Source organism: Monodon monoceros, unplaced genomic scaffold, assembly GCF_005190385.1.
Source record: "Monodon monoceros isolate NGI ecotype Baffin Bay Population unplaced genomic scaffold, NGI_Narwhal_1 Super_Scaffold_5, whole genome shotgun sequence".
NCBI classification, from domain to species: Eukaryota; Metazoa; Chordata; class Mammalia; order Artiodactyla; family Monodontidae; genus Monodon; species Monodon monoceros.
Genome location: NW_021703782.1, coordinates 99,741,026 through 99,754,954, shown reverse-complemented (window position 1 = coordinate 99,754,954; position 13,929 = coordinate 99,741,026). Strand labels below are relative to the sequence as shown.

The 13,929-nt window shown below is 54.1% G+C and overlaps 1 protein-coding gene across 12 annotated transcripts in view; it reads left to right on the top strand.

Annotated features, from left to right (window-relative positions):
* TRAF1 (TNF receptor associated factor 1) overlaps positions 1-13,929 on the top strand; it is a 49,466-nt gene that overhangs the window by 16,417 nt on the left and 19,120 nt on the right. For 11 of the 12 annotated variants that reach the window (XM_029202313.1, XM_029202317.1, XM_029202314.1 and 8 more), the window contains 6 exons: positions 175-352; positions 2,336-2,484; positions 4,565-9,124; positions 9,736-9,833; positions 11,467-11,701; positions 12,783-12,888. In XM_029202313.1, coding sequence (XP_029058146.1) covers positions 175-352; positions 2,336-2,484; positions 4,565-4,783 — 546 coding nt within the window. In that variant the 3' untranslated portion in view covers positions 4,784-9,124; positions 9,736-9,833; positions 11,467-11,701; positions 12,783-12,888. Of the gene's footprint in view, positions 1-174; positions 353-2,335; positions 2,485-2,670; positions 3,760-4,564; positions 9,125-9,735; positions 9,834-11,466; positions 11,702-12,782; positions 12,889-13,929 lie in introns of those variants that run through there. The other variant, XM_029202320.1, reaches the window with a different exon arrangement.

Genomic DNA, 13,929 nt, shown 5'->3' with positions numbered 1-13,929 from the left:
GAAGGGAAAGGAATCCCAGGCAGGAGGGACGGCATGTACAAAGGCAGATGCACGCGGCTGAGGGAGGCAAGGAAAGCAAATTTGGGGGCAGCTCTGTCTCTACATCCCACTGTCCCCATCCCACCGCCAAGCTGGATTCTGGTGCCCCTGGCTGAATGGGCTTCCCCGCCCCAGGTGATGGAGCTGCAGCAGACCTTGGCCCAGAAAGACCAGGCCCTGGTCAAGCTGGAGCAGAGCTTCCGCCTCATGGAAGAGGCCTCCTACGACGGCACGTTCCTATGGAAGGTCACCAGTGTCACCAGGCGGTGCCATGAGTCAGCCTGCGGCAGGACCGTCAGCCTCTTCTCCCCAGGTAAGGCCTCCCCGGGGGCACAGACACCAGCTGGGGGAGGCGGGCGGGGGGGGGGGGGGTTCCGCTCTGACAGGTGGGCTGCGTCCAGTTAGGCAAGTGTCCATTCGGGCCCCCGGCCCTACCAGGCCCGCGGAGGTAGTAGGCCCCTCCCCGCTCAGCCGTGTGGATCAGGGGCTGTTTGCACCAGGCATACCTCCCTGGACATCCGTCATGGTCTGCAACTAGGAATAAAATGATCTACGTTGTGTGGATATCGGTTGTGAAAGAAAGTGCGCTGTGAACCAAAGTTTGTGTAGATGCGAGGGAAGCCCAGGGTGACTTTCACAGGTAAATACCATGGGGCCCCGCCCTCAGAGACCCCGTGGTCTGAAATAAGACAAGTGGAGAACTCTCTGTGTACCACTGTGGGGAGCACGTGATTGAGTATTGTGTACAGTGGGGCAGTTCTTAGTCGTTTCTGGGGCCCCTGGGCCTGGCACAATGTCTTGCATGAAGTAGGCAGTTACTCGGTTGTTGTTTCTCCTAATTAACTGATAGCTGTCAGTGTAACAATGTGTGTATTTGTGCTCAGACCTGTGTGCTTTTCCCCTGGCCTCACTCGCGCGCCTCTAAGCAAACGGGTGGGTCGTTAAGGAGGATCTCTGCCCATGGCAGTTTTAACCACCACTCATATCTGCTCCAGCCTCGTGCCTTTCCTGGCCATCTGCTCCTCCGACACACCCAAGGTCAACAGTGCTGGGATTCAGAGGGGCATGGGAGCTTGCCCCACACCACAGAGCAGGCTGGGTCCCAAAGCCAGCCCCCTTTCCTCAGGAACAGGGACAACCCCTTCAGGGGGTGGCCTCGCCTCCTACACGTCAGCTTTTTTGTCCTGGCTTCTTTCCAGAGAGGGAAAAAGCAAGCAGTGTCTCTGGCTTCCTGTTCTACCAAAACACAAGGGGCACAGATGAGTCAGACTGTCAGCCTGTCCCTCCTCCACTCCTTCCCGCATACCCTCCACACCCTGTCCCCGCTCAGCCCCTCCCAGAAGGGCCCTCATGGTGACGGCTACTGGAACCCACACTCAGATGGCTCTTTCAGCTGCCCAGGGAGAGAGCCCACAGGCCCCTGTGCCTGATCACCAGGGGATGATTCACCCCGGGGGCCTTTGCCAGCGGTGGCCGGCAGCACTGTGATTCACCGCACTCTCTCCCAGCCTCCAGGAGACCCCCACCGCTTGGCCTAGGGCAGCGGAAAGAAGTCCGTGTTGGGAGGTAGGAGGCCTGGCCCCTAATTCTGTCTCTGCCCCCAGTACACTGTGACACTGTGGCCAGCCACTTCCCCTTGCTGGGCTTGGGTTCCCGACTACAAAATGCAGGTTGGTTAAATCAGAAGTGTGATCCCAGGGCCAGCAGCATCTCTATCCCCTGTTAGAAATGCCGGTTCTCAGTCCTCACCCCAGCACTACTGAGTCAGAAGCTCCAGGGGCAATCTGATTCTGATGGCCTTTGACAGCCACCAGGCCAGATGATCTCCAAGATTTGATGCTCTATAACGGAGAAGAATGCTGAGCTCCATCCCCAGATTTCATTTTTATGTTTTTTTTTTTTTTTTGGCTGCATTGGGTCTTCGTTGCGGTGTGCGGGCCTCTCATTGCGGTGGCTTCTCTTGTTGCGGAACATGGGCTCTAGGCACACAGGCTTCAGTAGTTGTGGTGCGCGGGCTCAGTTGTTGTGGCTTGCGGGCTTTAGAGCGCAGGCTCAGTAGTTGTGGCGCACGGGCTTAGTTGCTCTGCGGCATGTGGAGTCTTCCCGGACCAGGGCTCAAACCCGTGTCCCCTGCATTGGCAGGCAGATTCTTAACCACCGTGCCACCAGGGGAGTCCCGATTTTGTAGTTTTGAGCCATGACCTGGGCATGCCTGACTGTCAGTCCCAGTTTCCTCACCTGCAAGGCCCAGCACTCTCCAGCTGCCTCGGCGCTGACTCTGGCTTCCTCACTTCAGCTTTCTACACTGCCAAGTACGGATACAAGCTGTGCCTGCGGCTCTACCTGAATGGGGACGGGACGGGGAAGAGGACCCACCTGTCCCTCTTCATCGTGATCATGAGAGGGGAGTATGATGCTCTGTTGCCGTGGCCTTTCCGGAACAAGGTATGGGCCTGGGGGACAGTGGGGGTGGGATGGAGGAAACCTGGGTCCTGATCCTGATTTAGCCATGAACTTGCCTGTGTGACCTCGGCAGATCCTTTGCCCTCCGTGCTGTCGGTTTTCCCTCATAAAACAAGAGCCTGAGTTCACATCTAGTAGCCAAGGCTCTTTGCTGCATCCTGCGTCTAGGAGCTAAAATGTTTGGACCAGCGACCCTGGAAGACATGTAGAGATGAAGTTCACGTGGTGGGTGAATAAGGAAAACTTCTTGGAGGAGGTCCTGTGGGGCTGGCCTGAACTGACAGCATTCTCAGGAAAAGGGGAGGAGGCGGCAGATCCTCTGCACACCTTTCAGAATGGCCCAAGTCCCAAGCGCTGACAACACCCGACGTTGGCGGGGATGTGGTGCCACGGGAGCTCTCCCTCGCTGCTGGTGGGACTGTAAAATGGCGCAGCCACCGTGGAAGATAGTTTGGCGGTTTCTTACACAATTAAACATACTCTTATCATGTGACCCAGAAATCACACTCCTGGATGTTTACCCAAATGCGTTGAAAACTTACGTCCACGCAAAATCCCTGCAGACAGATACTTACAGCAACTTTATTCATAATCGCCAAAACTTGGAAGCAGCCAAGATGTCCTTCAGTAGGTGAACGGATAAATGAGCTCTGGTAAATCTAGACAGTGGAATATTATTCAGTGCTGTAAAGAAATAAGCTACCAAGCCATGAAAAGATACGGAGGAAGCTTAAAGGCATATTACTGAGTGAAAGGAGCCCATCTGAAAAAGCTAGATACTGTATGATTCCAATTATATGACATTCTGGAAAAGGCAAAATTGTGGAGATAGTAAAAAGATCAGTGGTTGCCAGGATTTCATGGAGGGGAGGAGAGATGAATGGGTGGAACGCAGAGGATTTTTAGGGCAGTGTAAATACTCTGAATGATATTATAATGATAAGACTCACGTCCTTATACATTTGTCCAAACCCACAGAATGTACAACGCTAAGAATGAACCTTAAACTAGGGACTTTGGGGGAATATGATGCGCCAACATAGGTGCACCACCTGTAGCAAATGTACCGCCTTGGTGGGGATGTTGACAGTGTAGGAGGTCGTGTGGGGATATGTACTCGGAAATCTCTGTGTTTTCCATTCAATTTTGCTGTGCACCTAAAATTGCCCTGAAAAATAAAGTGTGTTAAAAATGCTTAAAAGGGCCGCCGGAGGTGGGAGTGTGGCAGGGACTCCCCGCAGGTGGACGGCGGCAGCAAGGGAGTGGGGGAGGGAAGGGGAGGGTGTGGACTCCACACCTCAGCTGGGTGGAGGAAGATAAGGGTGAGCAGGTGGGGTGGAAGCGGTAGTGCCGCAGTGGTCTGGCTATGAGTCAGTAGGTCAGTGGTTCCCATATGTGCTGGGGGGATTTTCAAAATACTAATGACTGGGTCTCACTCCCGTAGATGGTGAGGCGTGAGCATCGGGAGTTTTCAAACCTTCCCAGGGAATTCTAAAGTGCAGCCAAGTTTGAGAACTGACTGCTGCAGTGGGCGATGGGCATTTCAGTGACGTGTGCCAGGGAGGAGGCTGTGTGTCACTTTGAGATCGTTGGCTTCTCGGAGGCACACAGGGCCCCTGTACAGACCAGAAGCTGGGTTCGTGTTTCAGGGTGTTGATTGCCGTCTGCTCAGTGGAAGGCCTGTCTGCTCTCGCCTGGGAGGGTCCAGCTGTGTTTGAAGGATCAGACAGACACCTCAGTGCAGGAAGGGACATCTTGGGTTATGGAGTCCAGCCTCCTTGTCCGGGCTTAGTCCCCCCTTTAGCCCCCAGCAGCCAACCACAACTGGCAGTGGCATCTGAATTCCCCCTTCCTGTTAGAACACCTGAGCTCTAATCATGGGACACCCCTGAAGCCTGCTCATGGTACCAGGTGCTTCCGTTTCTGGGCTCTTCCTGTACGCCATGTGTGGTCCTTACGTGTTTCTTTGACTCCTGATCAGTGTGAGCTCAGGGTTAGAGGGGCTGCACGGGTGACAGGCACAGACCCCGTCCCTGATCTCCCACTGGCCCCTGCCCCGCAGGTCACTTTCATGCTGCTCGACCAGAACAACCGTGAGCACGCCATCGACGCCTTCCGGCCCGACCTGAACTCAGCATCCTTCCAGCGGCCCCAGAGCGAAACCAATGTGGCCAGCGGCTGCCCACTCTTCTTCCCCCTCAACAAGCTGCAGTCGCCCAAGCATGCCTACGTGAAGGACGACACCATGTTCCTCAAGTGCATCGTGGAGACAGACGCTTAGGGCAGGAGGGGCCGAGCAAGCCGCACCCGGGTCCTGAGGGAGCACCCGCTCGGGTGGGGGTTCAGCAAGATGACTGAGGTCCTGCCTTTGGCGCCCAAGATCCCAAGGCACAATGATGGGCCGGGGCTGGCATGACGTGAGCCGAGCGGACAGATTGACCGTGGCTAGCTATCAGTTTAGCGTGGCGGGACCTTGGACTGGGCCCACAAAGGCACAGGGTCCCAAAGGAGGTGGTGCAGGACTGATCCCCCTGCACTGACCGTGCAGCACTGGAGCCCCAAGAGCCACCCGGCCCTGAATGTTGAGATGGACTCCGGCCGAGATGGGGAGGGTGTGGGGACCAGGCTGGGGCGTGGATGGGGAGCTGGAGGTGTGGGACCTCAGCAAAGAAGCTCCAGGGATGGGAAGACCTCTGCAGGCCGCCACAGAGAGTGAGCTTGCTCTCGTCCTGCTTGGAATCAGAACCAGGACCAGGGGGTGGAAGTGACAGGGTGCCAGTGCGAATTCAATCTGTCCCAGCCTGGACCGAGTTCCCCAGCACTGGAGGTGAACAAGCAAAACCAGGGGGCTACGCTGCGGGGAGGGCATCAGATGCGGGGAGGGGTGGTTTTGAAGACCTTCATGGTTCCTTCCAGCCCAGAGTCTCTGACTCTAGGCCTCCTGGGCCAGATGAGGCCTAGTGCCGCAGGGGGTCTGGAAACGTTCAGGAGCCCGATGCCCTCCAGTTTCCTGACTCACCTTCAGTACCGCCAGGTGGGCTGAGCTGACCCGCACGGCACCTGCCACACTGGGCCGGGCAGCCTGCTTGCCCTCCATGCGGAGCCACGCAGAGGCCCTGCGTCCTGCGCGTCCCCCAGCTGAGCGCCCCTCCACCTTCTCCAGGTGAAACCAGGTCCCTAGCTCCCAGAGGCAGCTGGAAGGAGCGTGGAGAAGGAGAGGGGCACAGACTCTCCACGCTGCCTGCCTGGGGGCCCCACTCTTGGCCATTTCCAGAATCCCGTGTCGCCCGTTGAACGAAGGCAACCACATCTCTAGTTGATGGATCAGGACTGCTGAGCCGCCCACAGATGTTGACCTTTTATATGTATAAAACCAAAGAAAGAATTTTTTTTTAAATCTCTTTTGCACTTTTCATAAAGGGTATGGTTGTGGGAGTTGGTGGTGACTTGTGAGCTCTGGGTGGCGCTGCCAGTTTTGCAGGTGGCATCCAAGGCTGGTGTGCTGGCCTCTCTGCCTCAGTCTTCTGTCTGTAATGGGGGAACCGCCCCGGTCTGCCTCCCTCGCTGAGTTCTGTGACCTCAAAGAAGATGCTACACAGGAGAGGCTAGAGAGAGAAAGGCCCGGACACCACTGCCCACCTGGCCTGGCTGCGGCCCATGCTTGTCTTCTCACCTTGGAGGTCCCTACACAACCAGTTCCTGTAGGGACCCTCGCCCATCTTTCCAGAGCCCTGAGGCTGCACGTTGCCGCTCAGAGATGCAGGGCAGGTCCCCCGCTCTGCCTCTCCCCACCAGGCTTCCCTGCAGCTTACTCTTCCTCTGTTTGCCGAGGCTGTGATGGGCTTCATGCCTCACACCCTCAGGGTTCTCATCTGTGAAATGGGTCAGCAGCCCTGCCTGGCCTCTCTAGCCCAGCGTTTGTGAGGATGATGCTCACATAAGAGGTAACGGAGCAGCACGGCCCAGTGGGATCAGTATATCAGAAAACCCAGACCCACCCCTAGTCCAGACCTGGTATCCCATCATGCCTCAGCCTCTTCATTTACAAACACGGGGAAGCATCCTGCCTGGCCCTGCCCAGCTCACAAAGTTTTCACGAGGCCCAAATATGATACCCGAGCCCTAGTGCTTTGTAGTGTAATGGCATCTTGCCACATGTGATAGGCTACAAACATGTCAGGGCTTCTTTTTCTCGTCCCCGCTGCTGACTTGCTTCCTTGATGTGTGTAGAAACAAAGGTCTGGCCCAGCAAGTGATGGGGACATCTGTCTCAAAGCTGGTATCCTGGCCAAAAAAAAAAAAATCATCCCTACTCACTAAGGTAACAAGCGATTTGTGGGACAAGCACTACTAGGGACAAATATCACTCTGTCCCTTTCATCGCTTATATCTGATGGGAAAAGACACATACTCTCTTCAGACACTGTGAGCTGCAGCCATTCTTTCGGTAAAGCTTTATTGAGACCTACTGTGCTGGCCCCTAGGGTGTGGGGAACGGTAAGATGTGCACCCTACCCTCAAGAAACTCTTAGTGCAGTGAGTGAAACAGGTATAAGTAGTTCATTGAAACTGATACATAAGAGAGGCTCAGAGACAGCACAGGAACTCAGATCCGTTGGTTGAAGCACGGAGGGCTTCCTGGAAGAGGTGGCCTGTAAACTCACCCTTAAAATATTTTTGAGATGCAGAGAATAGGGGTGTGAGGGACAGTAAAGACCCAGAGTTGGGATGCAGTCTTGCCCTCAGGTAAGGTCTGGGAGGCGGAACCGCGGAGGGGAAGGCAGGAAGGCAGGATGGGCTGGAGCACAGAAGGCATCTAAGGTGGTCCCAACTGCCCGAAAGTAGGAGCACTGGGTAGGAGGTTCCCAAATCAACCTGCGTGTGACCTTTCAGGCTGTTAACAGCAGGATGAGATGATGATTTGAAACTGTTACTAATTTACCTTCCACCAAAGCCCTATGTTAAGTGCACCAAACACCTGATGTCTTACCTCTTACAGACGATTCAAGAGGAGGGGAGGCAAGATGCAGGCAAAACTGCTGTTTCATTGGATCCTCACAAAACCCTTGTGAGGCAAGCATGGTGCAATCCCCTCTTAGAGACTGGGAAACTGAGGCCAGAGAGGCCAGGTGCCCTGCCTAATGTCAGGTGGGAGAAAGGGAGGCAGTGGAATTAGAAGCCAGGTCTTTGCTTCTAGTTACTTTCCTTCTTTTAGGTTGACGAGGAATCTTCAGTTCCTTTTGTGTCTTCAGCCAAGATGAAGTCACATCTTCATGGGAAGCCCTGAGAGGCAACGGGTCCCTCTGCTCCCAGCCAGAGGGCCTGCCCGTGGGAACCACAACCTCACCCCGATGGTGCCCGGGGGGGCGCGTGAGCACAGTCAGCAAAGGGAACGTTTGCTGTCACCTGGCGGCTCACAGGCCTCCTTGGGGGTGTCCACAGGTGATCCTCGGACCACCCTGAGCCATATGGACGACTATTTATGCCTTTAATTGTTCATTTCTGATTGTAAGAGACACAGACTCATGGTAGAAAAACTGGAAAACTACAAATGTAGTATACAAAAGGAAGTAAAAATCAGTCATGAGCCCAGTGTCCAGAGAGTACTACTAGAAACATTTTAATAAATTTTCTATGTCTTTTTGAAACAGTAGATACAAACACAGACACACACACACACACACACACACACACACGGACTTTTAAAAATGCATTTAAATCACACTAATTACAGCCTTATGCTCTCCTTTGTTCACTTAACACCCCCTTATCCCATTCTTCCGTTAGCCCCTGTTCATAGGCGAAGCCACGGAAACTAAGAAGAGGGAGATAATGTGTTCAAGCCCAATCTGAATCAGTGGTGGAATCAGGATTCACACTTCCGATGTGATTCACACTCAGGTGGAGAAACTGAGGCACCAAGAGGATCAGCCTGTCTGAGGTCACGAGACTGCAGGGCTCCTGGACTCTTCTCTGCCTTTCATCTGGTGTCTGGGCAGGGCTCCCGGAGATCTCAGGAGAGGATTTGCTCTGTGGGTCTGAAAGAGACCGTGGGTCCAGAAGCCAGTGGGCAGGACGCTGTGCCCACCTGCGCCTGGGAGAGTGAAGCTTCCTGTGCTTTCAAGCAGCTGAACCCCAGTGGAGCAGACAGGACCCACTTCCCCTTACTGATCCCTGCTCCCCTACTGAGCTCCAGAGCAGAGACTTGCTAAGCCTCAGTTTCCACTTCTGCATGAAGGTGAAAATCCTAGCCTCACAGTGTTGCTATGAGGATGCCAAGGTTGTGGAAACGACTAGTTTTGGACACTGTGGGGTCCCAGTCTAATAATAACAGAAACAAGGATCCCAAACAGTCGTGGAGTGCCGAGCCTACCGGTAGACACTGAGCTGAGGGCTCACAGGCATCATTGCATGAAACTTGCATAAAAACCCCAAGAGGAGGTGTGATGATTATCACCCGTATTTTATAGAGGAGGAAACCCAGGCTCTGAGGGGTAAAAATCACCCACCCAAGGTCACACAAGTGCCGGGAGCCAGGACTTGGACCCAGATCAGTCTATGCCAGATTCAAACCCTTAGCCCATGACGTGATCAGCATAATGTGGAAATGGTACAGAAAAAGGTGAGATCGGTTTTGGGTCTGCGCAGACTGCAGGTTCATTTTTAAACAAGCATAACAATGATGAGAACGACAGCTTACTGAGCACCTACTTTACTTGCATTACCTGCAAGTATTGATAACTGACCTAGGAGGAAGGCACTGTTGTCCTCACTTTATCGATGAAGAAACAAGCTCAGAGAGGCCAGGCAACTTCCCCAAGGTTACACAGCTAGTAGGCAGGTCTCTGCCTCCACAGTGAGAGGTTTTACCCATGGTGGTGTCCTCTCCAGTGCTTTGGCGAGCAGGAGAGGGTCAGATGGATGTGATGTCCCTTCTGGACCAGCCACCAGCCCTTCTTCTCCAGGGGAGATGGGCCTGCCTGGAGCACTCCACCTGGCGGGACCTCTTGGGTAGGATTGACACAGGCCACGGGGAAGGGGAAGGACGAAATCAGGGGAGCTGCTGGGGGGCCACTGAGCCTTTGCCAGGAGCTGGATCTCATTTGCTGCCTTGGCATCTGGGACTTGCGTTCGTTTAAGCAAAGCACATTCATGTGGCACAGAGTTTGGGGACCATTCCAGAGAGGCTGGGATATTACAGTCATCTGACTGATGACATTTCTTCCTTTTCAGGTCCTTTCCTCAACTCCCACCTGTCTCAAGGCATTTCCTCCGTAGAAAATCCGGGGTGTATGGTGCGAATGTCATCATAGCTGTCCCAGCCAATCCTGGTAAGGCAGGGAGGTGAAGGTCACCCAGCAGGCCAGTGGCTCGGCTATGGTGGCCTGTGATTCCTCTCTGGTGGGAGGAGGTCAGCTGAGCCATCGTCCCTCCCCGCCTGTTGCTCTCACCCTCCTGCCGCCCTCAGGGCAGTTGGATCCATTCTTCCAGCAGTAGGACCCCTGTTCTCTTTGTACAGATGAAAAGCAGGAGCTCAGAGAAGAGCAACTCCCTCGGGGCAGCCAGGTGCCTAGAGGCAGAGCCTCCTAGGACCTGGGTCTGCTGCCACACACCCCTGCCCTTGGGCTGTACCCACTAACTTGTCGATTTCAATATTGAAGGTTCTCTCTATGGAAACAACTGATTTCTATCCCCGCTCCCTCTCACAAGCACAGCTCCATCTGGGAAGAACTCCCAGGGCCGGCAATGGAGTGGAATCCACCTGGGACACGGGTGTCGGGGACTGGGGGGGTGGGAGAAAAGCTCCTCTCTGCTGCTACTGTGCCCGCTGGGGAGCTGCCTGCCCCTCGGATGTCTCCTGGGGGCGGGGTGGGGGTATGAGTGCACTCCCAACCCCCTAGACCGTTGAGTGTCCAGTGTTCAGCCTGCCAGGGACTCTGTACTCTTGCTGTGGGACCTTGGGCCAGTCACCTGCCATCTCTGAGCTCACATTCCCAGGACTTCCCTGGTGGTTCAGTGGTTAAGACTCCGCACTCCCAATGCAGGGGGCATGGGTTCGATCCCTGGTCAGGGAAGATCCCACATGCTGCATGGTGCGGCAAAACAACAACAACAAAAAAACACACAAAGGCAAATCTGAGCTCACGTTCCCATCTGCATAGTGGACAGGTGGGTGGGGACAGATACAGTGCTGACCATGTGGGATTCTGGGCGCAAAGAGTCAGACCGAAGGAGGCCCTCTTCCCCACGGCACGTGAGCAGCATGCCCTGGTCAGGGCATGCAGATCACTTCAGACTGTCTCCCCGCAGCCTCTCACTTGCATTTGGTCAAGAGCAGGTGTTGGAGTCCAATAGCCCAGTTCAAGCCCCAGCTCTGTCACTTAGTAGCTGTGTGTCCTTGGGCAAGTTCTTTAACTTCTCTGTGCCTCCATTTCCCCAAGTGTAAAAAGGTGATGATAAATTCCTACCTTGTAGGGGTGTGTGGGAATGAAGCAAGCCAGCACATGGCAGGAACTTAGACGGAGCCCCTAGTGTGAGCGGCATGTAGTATTCCTGCTACAATTATTATCAAGGTCTTAACCCTCAAGCTCCAGCCCACTGAGGAGCCATGAGTCAAGGCCATACAGCTCTCTTCCCACTAGCCCTGGCTCTGTCTCCCGATCACTGATCCACCAGAGGCCAGCTCCTTACCCTTGTGGGGCCTCAGTGACGTCACGTAGAAAATGACACTTGGACTTCACTCTGGGTCGCGAGACACAGCACAGAGCTGACACTTAGGAGACAATCACGAACAGATCTTCCACAGGCTGGGTGCTGTGCACCTCTGAGGGTGTTTCTGCAAAGCCCAGCATCATCAGGACTTGAGGGGGAGGGAATGTGCACCCCTTCCTCCCTCTGGCATGGAACCTGCCTAAACCGTGTGTTGGGTTGTTAAGATCCAGAGAGTTCCTTTTCTCATTGCAGTCAGGTGTTTTCAGAGCCTCACCACTCACTGATGCCGGCACCAGTTCCTTCCGGCCCAGAGGCCTCTTTGCGGCTCCGCAGGACAGCCCTGCCCTCTGCCCAAGGTCCGGCGTGGAGCTGGAAGTCTGGCAGGGGGGTAGAGCCTGACACAGATGGAGGCCACCCTGCGTTCCTGCTCTACTCCTGCCTCCCGCCCTGGCTTCCGCCAGCCCGCCGGCCCTGCCCACCGGTGCAGGTGAGAGTTTGAATCAGGAATAGTTTGTCTTTGGGCTTCTGTGAAGACAGTGAAGGGATCCCCAGAATCTTAGGTCTCAGGGGGCTGTGAGCATCTCTGGTCTAACCCCTGTCACCCACTGTGCAGATGGGCACAGGGAGGCCAAGGAACGTGCCCAGGTTTGCACAGCCAGCCAGCAGGGGACCCAGGCTCCTCCACCCAGGCCTGGAAGAGCGCTTACCTGGCCCCTGCCCTGACCAGAACACAGTCCCCACAGGAGGAGCAGAGCTTAGGGAGGGCCAAGCCCGGAGGAGGTCACTTTTCAGGAAAGGGCTAAGGGCCCCTTGTCAACCAGGGGAAGGCCTGCCTCCTGAGGCTCCGAGACTTAGTTCTAGAAGTGGGAAAGGGGAAAGATGGAAAGACAGGATTGACACCCTCCGAGGTGCCCAGAGCACTGCAGGCCAGGGAGGTAGAGGGGGCAGCCAGCCTTCGCCCTGGAGGGAGACCATAAACACCTGTGCCCAGGTGTCATCCTGACCTTCTTTTACACAACCCTCTAGCTCTTCACAGAGCACATTCACACCTAGGAGGTCCTTTGATCTTCACAACAGCCCTGATAATATGCCATCACTATTTGCATTTTATGAGTGAGGAAACTCAGACGGATGGGCAGTGTGATGTGGCAGGGAACAGTTTTCCCACTGGATCCCCTCCCTGGCTCAGCTACCAACTCACTGGGGACCTCTGGCAAGCCTCTTCTCCACTCTGGGCCTCAGTTTTCCCATCTGTAAAATGGGGCAGCTGAGAACTCAATGGCCTCTGAGAACCCTCCTGGTATTCAATTCTCTTACCACAGGGCAGCAGCCCCTCCAACCTGCCAATTGAACTGCCCCCCATTTTACAGTTAAATAAGCATGGATGTGCCTCCTAGCTTGTTGCATTTTCCCAAGCTTGGGTTACTGTCAACCTCACTTTACACGCAAGGTAAATATGGACAACCAGGGACGTGAATTGACTTGCCTGAGATCCCACAGGGGCTTAGTGACTGAGCAGGAGGGTGAAGGTAGAAGCTCTAACTAGATTTTTCCCCTTACTTCCCTAGAGCAATACTGTCCAGTTCAGCAGCCACTGACACGCGGGGCTGTAAAGTGTGTGTGGCCAGCTGAATAACGCTCTCCAAAGATGCCTACACCCTAATCCTCGGATCTGTGAGTATGCTACTCTACATGGCAAGAGGGACTTTGCAGATGTGATTAAGGATCTTCAGATGGGGAGGTTATCCTGGATTATTTGGGCAGGCCCAATATCATCATAAGGGTCCTATAAGAGGGAGTCGAGGGTAAGAGTCAGAGAAGGCAAAGTGACAAGTAAAGCAGAGGGAGAGAAGATGTGACAACAGAAGCAGTTTGGGATATGCACTTTGAAGATGGAGGAAGGGATGGATGGATGGGTGGGTGGGTGGGTGGATGGCTGGCTGGCTGGCTGGCTGGCTGGCTGGATGGATGGAAGGAGGGCTGGAGAAGACAAGGAACGAATTCTCCCCTGGAGTCTCCAGGACGAACACAACCCTGCCAACATCTTGATTTTAGCACCCTGAGACTCACTTCCAACTTTCTAACCTCCAGAACTGTAAGATAATAAATCCATGCTGTTTCAAAGCACTAAGTGTTAATGTGTTACAGCAGCGGTCGAAAACTCATATGGCACTTGATGTGACCACTCCAAATTGAGAAGAACCATGAGTCCTAAAATACGTAACATATTTTAAAAAAATAAGTTTATTTTTTAATTTATTTTTGGCTGCATTGGGTCTTCGTTGCTGTGTGTGGGCTTTCTCTAGTTGCAGAGCACGGGGGGTCTACTCTTTTGTTGTGGTGCGCAGGCTTCTCATCGCGGTGGCTTCTCTTGTTGCGTAGCATGGGCTCTAGGCGCGCGGGCTTCAGTAGCTGTGGCACATGGGCTCAGTAGTTGTGGCTCGCGGGCTCTAGAGTGCAGGCTCAGTAGTTGTGGCGCACGGGCTTAGTTGCTCCGCGGCATGTGGGATCTTCCCGGACCAGGGCTCGAACTCATGTCCCCTGCATTGGCAGGCGGATTCTTAAGCACTGCGCCATCAGGGAAGTCCTACATACCATATTTTGAAGACTTAGTATGAAAAAGAGAATTTCATTGATTTCCTTAATATTTTTATATTGATGACATGTTGAAATGATCAACATTTCATTATTTTAGATTAAATAAAATTTATTAAA